Source organism: Camelus ferus, chromosome 16 (assembly GCF_009834535.1).
Source record: "Camelus ferus isolate YT-003-E chromosome 16, BCGSAC_Cfer_1.0, whole genome shotgun sequence".
Taxonomy (NCBI): domain Eukaryota; kingdom Metazoa; phylum Chordata; class Mammalia; order Artiodactyla; family Camelidae; genus Camelus; species Camelus ferus.
In genome coordinates this window covers 2,785,851-2,802,849 of record NC_045711.1, presented here as the reverse complement: position 1 = coordinate 2,802,849, position 16,999 = coordinate 2,785,851, and the positions used below count along the sequence as shown (strand labels likewise).

The window sequence follows — 16,999 nt, the reverse complement described above, 5'->3', positions numbered from 1 at the left end:
ATGTAAGAATCTTCAATTTAGCACTGTTTAATATGGTTTTTAAAGTGGACAGGCTATATAAATGCCCATCAATAGGAAATTTAACAAATTATATTGATACAACAGAATGTTCTGCATCTATGAAAAAGAATAGAATATGACAGTGGGAAAAAGCATAATGCAGAATATTAAGTATATTACAATTTCATTTTATGTGAAAAATATATATTTGTTTATACTGTTTATATTTGTCATACATATGGAAAATGCTACAGACAAACTTAACAGTTTTAATTAACAGTAATTATTTCTAGGGAATAGGACTACAGAGGACTTGTCCCTTCTATACATTTCTGAATTTGGATTCTTTTTATAAGAATTATGTACTTTTTATAATTAGGAGATAACAGACACTTAAACAAGTATGAGTCACAGATTTTATTTTTGCATCTTACAAAAAGTAAAGAATTAGAAAGCAATATGGGGGAAGGTATAGTAGCTCAGTTGGTAAGAGTGCGTGCTTAGCATACATGAGGCCCTGGGTTCAATCCCCAGTACCTCCATTAAGTAAATAAATAAACCTAATTACCTCCCCCCTCAAAAAAATAAAATATGAATCTTCAAAAATACGAAAATACAGCTATTGAGATACAATGCTAAGTGAAAAAAAGAGGATACCAATTTGTGTGTGTGTATGCATTACTATATAAAATGAACATGACTAGCCAAAATATTAATAACAGTCTATAGGTGGAGGAACTTCGTATGCATTTTTTCTGTACGCTGCGATTGTTTTCCAAATTTTCTGTAATGAATTTATGCTTTTCCTATCACTCTTGAAATGGGAAAAATCTCATCACTATTCTTTTAAATTCGTTTTTAAAAAAATGACATTTGAGAGGCTTACCTATTGGTACTATAGTAGAGAATCAAATTCTTTCATACATAAATGTTTTTAAAACTAAAACATTACACACACCAAAATATTTATATCATTTTTTGTTTGTGGATATTTGTGGATAGTGTTTTGCCCAAGTTGTCATACAACCTCTTATAATGAACAGGAAGGGGTACCTTCTTTGAATTCTCTTTGGTATAATGTAGTGTATATAAAGCCAAATATTTGTTCAGCCCCCTTCACCAGAGGGTCTGAAACCACTTCATTCAAAAATGCACTTTTTTTCCTATTGGTGGGAGATAGAGGTGACGTATCTTAAATTTCTGTAACACCTTGACTGAAGATCTAGGGACCAGACTTGTTACGTGCGCGGTTGTGTGCCTCTCTGAAAGATGGGGGAAATGAAAGACTCAGTGGAGCTAGTGAGTGGAGGTCATTCTGGAGCCTTTTCTGACTCAGGGAACTAGTGCTAGTGAGCGCTGGTGGTGGTGAGGTGTTCCATACGGATGTTACACAGCTCCCTGCACTACTGCCAGTAGGTAGCTTGAATGACTCTAAAAATGATTAAGATGTTTGTACGGGAGGGGAAAATGGGGTGGTGAAGTCCTCATCGTCTTTTGTCTGGAATGATATTTAAGGGCAAATATATTGCTCAAGGGCACAGGTGTATCTACTGTTTTTTTGAGCTGTGATATAAATGGATCTGTGCTGAACTACTATCATTTACAGTGTGCTTTTATCATTAGCATTAAGGAAAAAGGGTTTTTGTAGCTGTGAGTAGTGTGTGTCTGTGAATTGTTCCCTGTTTGACTCTGGAGCCAGATATTCCTGTGATCAGTTCTGGAGTTTGTTACCTCCTATGATGTGTTTCCTTTTCTAGGTTAATAGTTACTAATGTTGCTGCCTGCTTGTTTCCTACTTTATTTAGGTTTCACGTCCTTAGCAAGCTACTGAGCTTCATGGCGCCTATTGACCATACCACAATGAATGATGATGCCAGGTGAGTAATAGATTAATTATATGTCTCAAATGGCTTCATGACAGCCTGATATTGACCTGTTCTACAGCCTGTCACCCTCTCCGTTTCTTCTTATCAGGTAACCATTTGTCATTGGCATCATAGCAAGGATCCTTGTCACATCTCTTCACTCCCGTAATTACTGTAGAACCAAAACAAAATTTCCATAAATCTCAATGCTGCCTCTGGTGGTTTTTTGTTTGTTTTTGCTGTTTTGTTTTGTTTTGTTTTTGACGTTAGCAGCCATCTGCCTAGGACATCTGAGCTCTTCACCAGACAGATGGGTTAGGACAGCACATGCACTTGCTTTATGTGTTTGGGGGTTTTATGCATATACTCTCCCTTTTAAAATAGCTCTAGAGATGTGCATTATGTTGTGTTTGTTCAGGCTGCTGTTGAGGATGTTTTTTTTTTTGAGTATTTTTACAAAAGAAGTACATGCTTATTTTACAAAGCTGAAACTGAAAATGTGTATAGAAAAAAATGTATACTCATAATATTATAGTTCAGAGATAACTGTTTGAAAAAATATTACTTGTCTAGCCATATCCCTGCTCTTTCATTTATTTAGCATTCATTTATTCATTTATATCAGTATGGCCTCATGCTTTCCTGTTTTATTCATTAATTATAATTCTGTTACTATCATTCTTTATTTTTATTGAAAATTGTCCCAGGTTAACAGAAACCCCTTCAAGCTGGCTTGTCTCCTTTTGAGATGTCCCCAGTCATTGCTCACTTTCTGCCACAACAAGATGTTCTAGGCTAATCTTCTATTTTCCCTGTTCCAGCCCTTGGGTCAGTCTTTCTCCAGGGATCCCTGACTCTTTTTAGTGGATTGTGGATTTTAGAAACCAAGATCTGGGTGCTGGAGTGCTCATTGTTCCTGGGTGTCATGGTTTCTAGGCTCTCTTAGCACAGGAGGTAATTCTTTTTTTTTTTTTTTTCCCCTTTCTGAAAGGTTTAATACTATCATACTGTGATATGATTTGATATAATTCAAGAAACAGTTTTTGAATTCCATTACATTAAAAGGCTAAAAAAGAAAAATCATATCAGCACTTGACAAAATATAACACCTATTCATGACAAAAACTCTCAGTAAACTAGGAATAAAGGTAAATTTCCTCAGCTTGATAAAGAATATCTACAAAAATGTACAGCTTAACATCATACTTGAAGCTTTCCTACTAAGATACAGCTTTCACAAAAGATCAGGTACAAGGCAAGGATGTCCCCTCTCATCACTTTTTAAAAAATTTTTTATATTTATTGAAATATAAGTTGATTTACAGTGTTTCAGGTATATGGTAAAGTGATTCAGTTATACATACTTACACGTATATGTATATTCTTTTTCAGATTCTTTTCCATTATAGATTATTACAAAATACTGAATATAGTTTGCTGTGCTATACAGTAGGCCCTTGCTATTTGTCTGTTTTATATGTAGTAGTGTGTATCTGTTAATCCCAAATCCCTAATTTATTCCTCACTCCCCCTTCCCCTTTGGCAACCATAAGTTTGTTTTCTGTGTCTGGGAGTCTTGTTTGCAAATAAGTTCCTTTGTATTTTTTTTTAAGATTCCACATATAAGTGATATCGTATGATATTTGTCTTTCTCTGTCTGACTTACTTCACTTAATATGATAATCTCCAGGTCCATCCGTGTTGCTGCAAATGGCATTATTTTATTCTTTTTTATGGCTGAGTAGTATTCCATTGTGTGTGTGTGTGTGTGTGTGTGTATACACATTACGTGTGTGTGTGTGTGTGTATATATATATACACACATACACACATACATACACACATACATACCACATCTTTATACCATATCTTTATCTAGTCATCTGTTGATGAACATTTAGGTTGCTTCCATGTCTTGGCTGTTGTAAATAGTGCTGCTTTGAATATTGGGATGCATGTATCTTTTCAAATTACAGTTTTCATCTTTTCTGGATATATGCCCACGAGTGGGATTGCTGGATCATCTGATAACTCTATTTTCAGTTTTTTAAGGACCCTCCATACTGTTCTCCATAGTGACCACACCGATTTACATTCTTACCAACAGTGCAGAAGGGTTCCCTTTTATCAAACTACATTTAACCTTTTTATTTGAAAGTATTTGGTTTCTTACTAAATCCCATCAGATTCCCACCCCCCTTGCTTGAAAAGTAGTAGATGTGCACATTTAATAGAACACAGTGATTAATTTTTTGTTTGCTTCTGTTCAGTGCTTTGAGTATAAAACAGCTTATGGATGGTTCTGAGTACATTTATACTCACATCTTTGTGACTTCATGTGCTGTGTGTGCTGTGCCCTGCAAGTGAATGCCTGTGTCTGGCTGGGTGTTTGTTTTGTTTTGTTTTGTTTTGTTTTGTTTTGTTTTTTGATTCATTTCTAAATCTAGTCTGTTTTTAAAAATAATAGAGTAAAATGAGTGCTTCTTGGATTCGCTGCCAGGATGACATGAAAAAATTACTTCAACAGGAAAGGAAAACTAAGTACTTAAAAACTAAAATCAATCCATTAAGGTAACATTATTCTCCCAGGCATATAGTGAAACCTAGTTTAAATTAGTGACATCTTTAGAATACAGTACCACTAGATCATTTAGAAATCAATCATCATTCCGAGTTGGGATTTTTCTTGAATCACCTAATATTCCGGGACACTTAGCTTTCCAAAATCTTATTTATTCACTGTTAATTTTTGAGAGTTTACTATATCCTAGACATAAAGATAATTTGAGAATGATTTTCTTACTTAGGATTATGTTGGACTTGGTTTGCAAGAAACAAAACCTGACTACAGAAGCATAAGCAAATGGGAGTTCATTTTTTTGACAGAATAATTCTAGGGGTGGCAGGTAATTATGGGCATTGGTTTTCCTTTCTTAATGGTTTTAGGGCCCGCATCTCTTGGTCTTTCCCCTGTGGTCCCAAGGTGGCTGCTGCAGCTTCAGCCATCAAGCATGCATTCGAGGCAGGAAGAAGAGGAAAGGAGTAGTGTCAGCCGTACCTATGTTCTTTTATCAGAAGAGTAAAAGCTTCCCAGAATCCTCTCCAAAACCTTCTTCTCATGTCTCACTGGTAGAACTCTGTTACGTTGCCACTGCTGGTAGGTAAGGGAGAAGGGGTCGGGAATGTGTTTGTTGGGTAGCAGTCCTTGTGGCCTTCGATATTTGTGGGGGGAAAAAGGGTATCCCATGTGGACTGATTGCTCATTATCAGCATTGTTTTCTAGCTGGTTTAGCCACTTAACAAGGAATTTAATAAAAATCTTGTAGCTGGAGAACTGAGCATCTGTTTTTGACACGTACACTCCATTCCCATTGTGTTTCATACAAAGGCAAGATGCCCACGTTACTGCTCATGCTCTGAATAGGCCAGATTAACTCCAGGTAGAATGAGTGGGTGTTAGATCTCTCTGTTCCTAGTATCAAAGCTTCCAGGGCCAGCAGGTGGTGTTACTTTATCTTAAGAAGGAGGCAGTCATAGCTTGGCCTGTTTTGTTTTCATTTGGTTAATTCCGTAACTGGAAATCGTCAAGTGCTGTGCTATTTGGTGTCCCACTTTATCCACCACAAAATATTGAGGAATAGGAAACTTTCACGTCAATATCTACGCATACTACATTTCTGGTTTTGCTAAATTACAGATATGTTTTTCTTGCTGTGCGTGTATGAATAAAGAGTTTTTTATGATTTTGAGGGAGAGAAGGACTTTGTAAGCACGACGCAAAGGCCAGAAGCCATAGGGACAGTATCAGTAGATCTGACTGCATAAAAGTCACATTGAAAGACAGCAAAAACAAATTTATAAGTAAATGACAAACTGGACAGAAAGGTTCACAATATGACATTACTATGTAATAATACTATGTAAAGCATTTTTACAAATCTCTAAGAATATCCTAGTAACAACAATGGGCAAAGCATGTCAACGAACGAACTTAGAAGTCGTAAAGGAAAAATTACGAACAACCAAAAGCCATAATGACTGTCAATCTCTTTAATCAAAAAAATGCAAATTAATGAGATTTTTTTCATATTAAATTTGGAAGACATTATAAGATTGGTAATCCCCAATATTGATGGTGTGAGGAGACAGACATTTTCATATACTGTTGTTGGGAACATAACTGGCTAAATCATTCTGGAGGGCTGTTTGGCATTGTGTTTCAAAATTTTAAAGGTATTATAGTATCTGTTGATTTAGAAAAATTCCCTTCTAAGAATTGACCTAAGGAAATAGCAAGCTGGCAAATATTTTTGTATCAAAGATCTTTACTGCAACATTGTTTATAAGGGGGAAAAATAAGAAACAATCCAAATGACCATCAATAGGGAACTCGTTAAATAAATCACAGAAAATCATTTTTATGTTATAAGTAATTATAAGCAACTATTACACTTAGTTATACTGTTGTAATTATAATGTTAAAGGAGGATCAGTGGAGCTCTGTGTATTAACATAATGTTAGGTGGAAAAAATAAACTGCAGAATACTACATTGTAATCCTACTTTTGAGTAAATAGACATGTATGATCAAAAAAGTGGTGCATTTAGAACAGATAAACAAGATTATACTGTATATAGCACAGGGAGATATACACAAGATCTTGTGGTAGCTCACAGCAAAAAAGAATGTGACAATGAATATATGTATGTTCATGTATAACTGAAAAATTGTGCTCTACACTGGAAATTTGACACAACATTATAAACTGGCTATAACTCAATAAATAAAAGTAGTGCCTTTAAAAAATATTAAACAGGTATATATGTACACATGTGTATGTACATGTTAGAGTGCTTAGGAAAATATCTGGAAAGACCATACATCAATAATATTTAAAATGTTTACCTACGGGGAAGGGAATGGGATGAGGAAGGGGTGAAAGGAGACTTTCAGTCTTTTATTTCTTATATTTCTATTTCGCTCTCATCTCGTGCCATGAGAATGCATTCGTATTAGTTGTCACTAAAACAAATAAGAAGCTCTGAAACAATTCTCACCAAACTCTTCACACACTTACCGTTGGGCAGGGTGGAGGAGAGTACGTTTGACTTTCTGGTCTTTGTATATCTGTAGTACTCAAACTTTCTTACAGTAAGCTTGTATCTCTTTTTATCAACAGAAGAAGAGGACATGTTCATTTTGATGTATATTATATATATAATATAGAAAGGAGGTAGACAGTTCCTGATTATTTCTCTGTTGAAGGATGAAGTATTACATAAACGAAAGATCTTCTCTCCCTTAAGGCTTCTGCCCTATGAACCAACCATATGGATAAAACTGGCTTTTTGATACCCGACTAGCTTCTTTCCCAGCTGCCACCCCCCACCCCTTTTTAATCGTGGTTAAAAAAAAAAAAATTACATAACAAATTTTGTAGCCCTTTTGATTTCTTACTCCCAGAGGCCACGCTACCTATGATTCCTACCATGCCCGGATCTGGAGAGAGAAGCCCTTCTCTTTTCTTAATTGTTTCTTGGGTCCAGTTTATCGTTCCACACATGTGCCTGCGCTGGATTAAAGCTCAGTGTTAATAAAGAGGGGAGAAGGCGGGGATCTGAGTGCTGTAGCTTGTCCTTGAATCCCCCATATCCCTTGTCCAGTTTGAGCTCAAAAAAATCTGCATTTGGTTCAATTGAATTGAGACCAGAACCCAGCGTTTGTTAAGGCAGAGAGCAGAGATCTCTTTAACACGGGGTATTAAAATATCCTTAGTGGAGGAAGAGCTGTTATCTGTAAAAGGATCTTCAGAAAGCTGGTGGTGTCTTCATTTTGTTTCTCCTGTGGTGTGTTCTGTACTATTTTATCTGCTTAGTTCATATCTGCATATTCTTTTCTCATGCTAGGAAATTTTCCCCAAGCAATCTGTTTTTTTTTTTTAACTTTTTAAAATGCAAAGTAGCCCAGTTTGCTCCTTTGTTACCAAATTTCCTCTTAGGGCATCTCTATCTAGGTAAATTTTGGATACTGATTTAAACGCCTTTACAGGCCTTCAGGTCTCCTTTGTCAGTGAAAGTCACACAGAACTCCTGACACTTCATCTGTGCTGGTCCAGTAGGTCTTTACCGCACCATGAGGGAGGCAGGTGGCTGGTACTGCAGGCCTGGTGAACACTCCCTGCACTGGGAGGAAAGAGAAATCCCATTTTGCTGCTCTGGTACGTGCTTGCATGCAAGGAAGGAGATTATGACGTGTCTAAAGACGGTCACTGGCTTTCCTGGACCCTCAGGTACTCGTGGCCCCGGGCAGCACAGCTCCCAGAGCAGCTCCTGTTTGCCCTTCAGACTCATCTTTGTGAAGAGGGCGAAGTGTCATGTGATGCTGTAGAGATATCAGTGGGCTGAGAAGGACAAAGGGCTTGATGCCTTGGTGGCCGAGAGTCCCTCTCAGCGTATTGTCACCTGCAAGAGCAGGTCAGTGCGTTACATGCGTGGTTTACAGGATTGCTGTTCACTTCTCTGACTATTGAAGTTACTCTAAGCTTATTAAGTCCGTTTAGAAACAGAGCTTACTTTACATGCTGTGAACCCCCTGGAGAGCTATTAAGACCAGAGGGAGTATGGTGATTCAGGTGATCTTTTATTATGGTTCTAACAAAATGGAGACTCTAGGTTGTGGAGATAATCATCTGGGTTTTTGCCTGTGGTTTTGAAAGTCCCTCTGAGGCAGGCTTTTAAAGAAGTTCATTCTTTTTCATCTGTTGTGTTGATGTAGGTCAGATAGTACAATGCTAGTGTGACAATTCGGAGTACGACTTCTGAGCCAGTTCCTCAGAACTGGCCACTGCCTTGGCTTTGGGGAAGAGGAGCCGTGGGAGCCACGTAGTCTGTTGCGTGGCTTTGGTTGTGAGCACAGAACGGGTCTGAGGCCACAGTCGGCTTGATGCCCGCCTCAGAAAATTGGGGTTTGCTTTGTATTAACTGCTGCTTCAGAGAACCGTGACAAGATAAACCCGAGTCTGGTACTGTCCATTGAAAGGGTAGCTTACTGTATTTTCCTAAGGAGCTTTTTCTCTTACTACAAAAATGATAGCAGTATCAACATTTTGTAGGTGCTCCATTCCTTTGCAGAGAACTTAAAGAAATTCTCAATAAAAACAGCAAGAATTTTCATTTTCATTCTACCCTCCCAAAATAAAAGACCACTTTCCCGCTCCTTTTATAAAGCTACTGGCATTAAAGAGAACAAGGAGAGGATCCTTGAATGATAACTGCTAAGCACCAAATATGTTATTGTTTTACATCTGGAGTTTTAGAAACGTACAAATGTAACCCAGCCCCGTGAAGTGCTTTGTCAGCATCACTGCCACGTTGTTCCTGGGGCGCCTGGGTGTGACAGGGTTTGTGTAGGCAATTTCTCTTCGGTGTGCCATTTTTGTGTGTGGGTCTGCACCCTAAATATAGGCCCGTCCTACCACCCTACCAATGATACTCTTTCTCCTGAGTTGGTAACCCAGAGGTTACTTAGACCATTTTTGATTCCCCATTACCTACTTTACCCACTTTTTTTTTTAATTAGACATAGTATGCTGAATCATGGTGAAATATTCTGATGAAGTTGGCTCAGCATTTGAGAGCACATTGGCTAATAACCCCAGAAATACCTTCCACAGTGCTTTTCATTGGTTAAAAACTTGCAGGTGAGGATGGTTAAGATACAGATGTTTTCTCTGAGGCTTCTTATCTCCTAAAAAGACACAGGTTGTTCTGACAGGTGAAACAAGTCCACGCAAATATGCCGCATTGATCTGATCAGCGGGAGCAGGAGTGGTGCTCTCCCCAGTGCTGCCTTTCCCCAGCGTCATTAAAGGCTCCCATTACTCCTTTATTAGAGGTTCCCTCTCTTCCTTATCAGATTACAGAATGAACATAACTCATGGCAGTGATTTGATCTCTTGTTAAAGAGGATTACAGCTTTGCATTAACTCGGATCGACACAGTTTATAATTCTCTTGTTGCTACTCAGGCGGGCGGCGGTACCCATCTGACCCCCCAGCGGCGGGGAGGGAGGGACCCCATGTATCATCATTAAAGATGGCGGCCAGCCCCGAGCCCGGAGGCTGGGGGCCCTTCCTCCTCCAGGAGTGGCAGGAAGGACAAAGGAAACATCCTTCAAGTTCAAAGCCGACACTTGGGCCAGAGTTTTAAAACTGGGTTGAAAAGAGAGCACTGCTATTGTTTCTTCCGTATTTCCCGATTCGATTCAGCTCAGTCTTACACAGTTCTAGAGAATTTGCATACTCAAATTGAGCCTTGGTTCCAAGCAGGTTGTAGAGAGAGAAAGTACATTTTCTGGAAAGAGATTTAGATGCCGAACAGATAAATCTTTCCTCGAAATGGGGGCTTCTTGACTACAGTTCTCATTTCTGCAGTCAGATTCCATCATTTCTCCAAAGGGTTGTGAATTCTGTTTTTCTCCCAAAGAGACTGTTCACATTTGTTGTCGAAAGTGAGTGTAAATGTTTCACTTAAGGAATTACTATTTTTAAGTTTTTACATTGTATTATTGTCTTTTAAAACATAATATCTTATCAATACTGTATTAGTCACAGTGAAATAACTTGCAAGGAGGTAGGCAATGGTTAATGTTTTCCACCTTAATTTAGATTAGTCATCCATACGCATTATTAACACATTTCTCACAGTGATCACTTGAGCCAACCGAGCAACTCGGGTTGCTTGGACATGCAGATTTTACGTGCATTCATCCTTTGCTCTGATTCATCCCCCCCAAGTCTGCCACCCTATTTCTGATTGGCAATGAAATGACATAGACTAATAACTTCATAGTCCACGTACTGAGCATTTACTGTATGCCAGACACTGCACTAAACTCTTCATGTATGTTTTCATTCAGACCTTATTAGAAACCATCAAAGTGGTTGACATTATCTATGTTTTAGGATAAGAAGGCTGAGGCGTAGAGCAGTTAAGTCACCTGCCCAAGATAAGCAGCAAGTTAGTAGCGGAGCTGGTGTCTGGATCTAAGAGTGTGGCTGCCAACCCCTGCCCCTTGTTTCCAAGAAATCAGCAAGCTCTTAGAAATACATGGCAGTGTGTGCCAAGGGAAGCTGCTTCCGTGCCCCACCACACACACTCAGAGCCTTTCTCTCCATTAAAAACTTGTGTGGGGAGGGAGAAAACTTGTCTGGATTAAGAATTTTTTTCTTTCTATTATAATAAAGATGCCGTTTATATAGGAAGGTTCTGCCTTTTCAAGCCATTCACATTTTAGTGAGTCACTGAATTTCCAGACCTGCTCTTATGGTTACACCATTCTTCTGATTACAGAGACCCTAACCTCATAATTAGCTTTGGAAACTGATCCAGCATTTTCGATCAGTTTGCTCTTAGAGTTCTCCTTCTGCTGGACTCGGGGCCTGTCACCTGCTTCCCGTAAAGACAGTATTTTTCCTCTATAATAAAAACAAAGCACGCTTATGGAAGAAAAGTTGGAAAATACAGAAAGGAACAAAGGGAAATTCCTGTTATCTGCTATTGGGAATTGACTGTCATTAGTACTTTAATATTTTCTTGCAGAATGTTTTTGTGTGTGTATTTTATAAAGATATATATATATATATTTATATATATGTTTGAACTGCCTTTTCCAGTTAACTTTGTAAGTATTTTAATACCATTAAGTATTTTAAAGACATTTTAATTGACTTTATAATATTAAGTTATGGACTATTTATTCTTGAACATTTAGGTTATTTCTGATTGTTTTTATTTCTCTTTAAGTAGTGCTATAGTGAACATACTTGTATAGGAATCCATGTTGTAAGTTTTGCTTATATCTTTAGAATAGGTTCTGAAGAGTAGAAGGGTATTTCCTGGATCAAAGGCATAAACTTTCTAATGATTCGTGATGGGTTGAACTAACTCAGCCCCCATCGCTGCCCACCCCATCACTGCCCCGCCCCCATCAGCGCCCCACCCCCTTCCCCAAGTGAGGCGCATGTCATTTACCTTTGCTGATGCGGGGAGTTGGTAACAGTGACACCTTACTGAGGACCTGCAGTGTGCCAGGCACTGGGCTAAGTATCTAATGTTTATTTTCTCACGTAATAGTAACCTATTAAAGAGCTACTAATAGAGTAACTTATTGAAGAGTCTGTATGTTTATTAATCATCTGTATTTGCAGTTTGTATGAATTCTGTATGTTATTGTTGTATACCATATTTCATATTTTTTGTAGATTTTCCCATTTTTGCTTAGCTGTTGGTGTTAATGATTTTTACTTGTCACTTACAAGTTTTGCTTTTTATGTGATCGAATATATAACACATTTTTCTTCTGGATGTATTTCATTGCTTTTATGCTTAGGTGGGCCCTCCTGTACCCCACCGTCAGCTACTCACCGATTGGTTTCATCTGATTTATTTTCTTACTTTTAATCTGCTTAGAACTTTTAATATATTGTTCAATGTTCTCTCCTTTCCATTCCTACTGCTTTTTGAGCCCAGATTTTTTTTTTTTTTTGCTTCCCACATAGACTTACATTAACGGCCTCTTAACCACCAGTCTGATCTAATTAGTTCTGTGCAGCATTGCCAGATTACACCTTCCTAAAATATCACTCAGCGCATACCATTCCTTGTGGCCTGCGGGGTGGAAGCTGTCCTCGAACCTACCACTCAAGGCCTGCAGCCTTTCCTCCTCCCCTGGTTCAGGGTGCACGCCTTTTGTGCTGTCCTGCGGTCCCCTAGAGTCCCGGGACACACTCTGCTTCCCCTACTAGTGTCTCTTAGCTCTGCTCACTCGACCTGGAGCATCTCCCCACCCCTACCCACCTCCCGACCCCACCTCTGCCCCTTCCTGCTGCAAGTCCATAGTCCTTGGCCCACACCAGCCCTTTAAAGGAGACTTTGAAGGTTCCCATCCCCCACTGAGGTGGAGGCTCTTTTGTCCTTGAACCCCTATTTCATTTGTTCTTCTCTAACAATACTTAACACTGTTCACAAAAATACTTATTAGAGTTTTTTTTTTTCCTTGCTAAAAATGCTGAATTTATAAGTCAGAACAGTATGTATATGTTTACTACAATCCTGTATTGGGTATTATCAAGATTTTATGCTCACACATTTTGAATAATGTATTTTGATTCCAGTTGTATCCTGCCTTATTATGTAGTATAACACAAGTATTATTTGCAAAACAGTTTGAAGTCTTTCCCCAATTGGTGTCAACCTTCTCTAGAGAACTGACTCCGGATTATTGAGCACCGGTTCTGCCCCAGCTCACAGCCAGTGTGGCCTTGAAGAGCTCTTCTTTCTCGGCCTTAGTTCCCTTCTGTAGAAAGTGAAAATAGTCCTTTTTGATCATTTGATTCTTAAGAATGAAATGTAATTTTAATTTTTTGTTTCTGAGGACTATTTTAAATTATGTCTGTGCAGATAATGACTTAAACAAACAAAATTCATGTTTTCACATCTGTATATGTTACATCATTGTCCCTTTGCCCGCCACGCAGACATACCCATTTCTGTGCAAACCTGAGAAAAGTTGGCTGTAGTTCTTCTGTCTGAAATGCCTTTAGTGGCCTTCAGCTTATGAGTCTGTTGCTTGTAAACAGTTTGCTGGTAAGCTTATTTTTGCAAACAGTCCTACAAGGTGAATGAACAAAGGCTTCTTGCCATTTTCCTGAAATCTCTGAGTCACCTAACTCCTTTACTGTACACATCTTCATCGACTTATAATGGGGTTACATCTTGATAAACTTGAAAATATTATAAGTCGAAAATGCATTTAGTACACCTGACCTACTGACATCATGGCTGAACCTTGCCTACCTTAAACGTGCTCCGACACTTACATTAGCCTACAGTTGGGCAGAATCATCTGACACAAAACCAGCTTTATAATAAAATGTTGAGTATCTCATGTCATTTATTGAGCACTGTATTGAAAGTGAACAACACAAAGGTTGGGTGTGGAATGGTTGTCAGTGTGTCTGTCGTTCACCCTGGTGATGGCCCGGCTGGCCGGGGCTGCCGCTGTCCAGCATTGTGAGAGTGTGTCTGCCACAGGTCTAGCCCAGGGAAAGGTCACAATTCAAAATTCAAAGTACAGTTTCTACTCTGTGGGTATTGCTCTCGCACCGTCATAAAGTCGAAGCACCTGGAGTCGAGCCGTTGTAAGTCTGTGCTTTGCTCTGTTCCCGCGGCACTGGGTACCTGGCCATGTTCTATACTGCATTCCCCTCCGGGTTGTGCCCTGATTCTCTGTCTCCGTGTTCCAACATTGCACTGCTTGGGGGCCAGCTTCATATTTTGTTCTTCGCTCTTGGCCATGTTGGAAAAGCCCCAGAAATAAAGAGAATTCGGCTTTCCTGGTCATTTACGTAAGAGAGTTTTTAAGTTCTTTTTACTCAGGATGAACCCCGGGAAAAGATCTTTCAAGAAGACTCTTGCATTTCCATCACGTGCAAGAGTGTACACCACAAACTCTGCATCATACTGTTGGTCTTCTCCTGCCCATCCTGGCTGTGAGTACTGTCCTGGGTTTGGTTTCTGGTGGCCCTGGTACAAGTGGTTAGTTACTGTGGAAACACAAAGTATACAGACAAGGCTCTGTGATGACCCGTTACAATTTTAGGTCAGTTTTTGGGGACTGTGTTGAGGATTTGTTGAGGTTAAGAAGAAAACAGCCCTGGGATGGATCCTGCATGAGCGCTAACGAGGCGTAATAGTCCCTGGTCACCTTTTGGTTTTTCAGTGTTAGTTCTAAGTGTCAAACTGAAAAAGCACATTTAGATAAAGGGCATTGCCTCACTGTACTTCCAGTACGAGGTGCCAGGAAGCAGAGCACTTGTAATGGGAAGCTGTTACTAACTACCCTGGAAATGAGGTCTTGAATGAGCCATAACCACACCTTGTGTTTTATCCATTGTCTCCCTCTGGGGAGCCGAACACTTTATAAACATTAACTCTTTTACCCTCTGGGCACCTCCACTTAAAAGGTAAATAAGACTGAAAGCTCTTCTCCAATATAGATGAGGAACCATCAGCCCAGAGAGGGAAATTGCTTGATCAGAGGCAGGGGAGGTGCTCATGGCCCGGGGTGGTTGGAGGCCCCACAGTGGACCTGGTGGCCGCTGACACCCAGGGGCCGCAGCTCCGGGCGGATCCCCTTTCTGCTTCTGGGAGGCTGGTGGGGGTTGGGCCTTTGTCTGGGTGGAATGTGAAATGCTGCAAAGACGAGCAATTGTTCTTCACTGCTTTGTGCTCCTTTATAAGAAAGAAGAAATCAATACACATTTTCTCCTACACACACTTGGCAGCACTTGGCCTCTGGTCTGCTGCTCTCCATCCTGCACGGGAGGCGCAGCCCTGCAGCAGGACAGGCTCCCCAGCCTCCAGGCGCAGAATGCAAACTACTCATTTTGCACTTAGCAGTCAGGCGTTTTAAAACGAGTCGTGTAACTGGCCGAGGTCATCAGACTGTGGGCTTCAGTGACTGGTTGGTGAAGCGAGGGTGGCGGGGGAGGTGGCCCTGTTGCTGACATCCAGAAGCTGAGGGCCCCTGGTCACCCTCCTGGGGAAAGTTACCTGGCAGGTTTCTGGGATAAACCTCCTTTTTTCCAAATCTCTCTCTGATTTAGAGAGGAGAGGAGGAAGTTCTTTGAAGGGAACCATTAACCCAAAAAGATGGACAGATGGAGGCCATGGATTTGCATTTTATCAATAGTGTAAGTAAACTGCCAAACAAGGGCCCTAGCTCAGGGTGGATTTTGTTTCCTAATCAGAAGGTGTGGTATTAATACCTGTATCTTTGTAGCTTCCTGCCATTAAACGGTCAAGTGTGGGACACAGGTAACGATTTCTGCCATTATTAACAAAGGTAGTCTAGGTGACAGACTTGCCTTGCCGGGCCTGGTGTCGCCAGTGGTCAGTTTATTCTAGTTGGACGCAGTGCCTCAGTGAGGATGCAGACCCTCCAGCTTGGGGGCTGGTGACATCCTTTGCGCTAAGAGGATTGTCAGAGCCAAGAGCACCAGTGAGTTTGCCAGGGCAGGTGTCAGAGAGAGGCGGGGAGAGAGGGGGAAGGGAGGAGGGAGGGGAACAGACCCCAGGAGAAGGAAAGGAAGATACAAAAGACAAAGAGGGTGGAGCAGAAACAGAACAGGAGATGGTGACCCCCTGCGGGGGGAGGGGACTTCCGTGGCTGGCAGCTCCTGCTCCGAGGGCCCCCTGAGGACCTGTGTGTCCTGCGGGCTCAGGCCCTGCAGGCGGTCCCTGTGTTTGCATGCTCAGGAGTTCCTGCTTTCATGTTTGGATTAGGGCTGGGGGTTTGGTAAGTCCTTCAACTTACTAGAAGTAATGGAATGCCTGCTGAGACTCTGTGGGTCTGACAGAACCCACCTTCACTCATTTCTGTGTTTTGACCCTCCTCAAAGTAGACGAGAAACCGGAGCTGAGAGAGGCATCAGACGCCTCCCCCAGGCCCTGGGTCATTGGGCAGCAGTCTTGATAGGGATACAAATGTAACTCAGTGTCAGCCTCACCTTCCGTGCGGCTGCAGGAAGTGATTCACGTCTAAGCAGTGAAGCATCCCCTGGCTTTTAACAGGAGCTGTTAGAGGGGCTGCTGTTTGAACAAGGAGCTTCATCTTCCTGAAGCCAGCAGTCACAAAGCCGTAAACACCACGCCGGCCAACTCTATTGCCAGGATCGTGGTGGCCTGATGTTAATATTAAACATCTCCAGCAAGGCAGAGAGCTCTGCAGCCCAGCCACAGAGTAAAAATAAATAAAAATAAAGAGAAAACCCTGCTAAAAGCAATGAGATGATTTGTCGTCTTTCCTTTGTGAGGCCATTTGTCTTCTCTCACATCAAATCTGTTATAAAACAGTCAAACTGTGAAAGTGGAAGTCATCCCAGGAACATGGAATATTAATGCACAGGAGAGGAGGCGACGTCCCTTTTGTCGAGAGCTCCCCCCTCCTCTTTTTCGCAAGTCCACCAAGGTAAATTATTTTTCTTTAAAAGAATTTGAGAGACTTGAAGCTAGTGGTAGGGATGATGGAAGTTTCAAGTCTTTTTCTTCCTCGTTTAAGTGGAGTGAATCTG

At 40.6% G+C, this 16,999-nt stretch overlaps 1 protein-coding gene across 1 annotated transcript in view; it reads left to right on the top strand.

Annotated features, from left to right (window-relative positions):
- AATF (apoptosis antagonizing transcription factor) overlaps positions 1-16,999 on the top strand; it is a 92,129-nt gene that overhangs the window by 67,292 nt on the left and 7,838 nt on the right. The window contains exon 11 of the mRNA XM_032498307.1: positions 1,806-1,877. Coding sequence (XP_032354198.1) covers positions 1,806-1,877 — 72 coding nt within the window. The remainder of the gene's footprint in view (positions 1-1,805; positions 1,878-16,999) is intronic.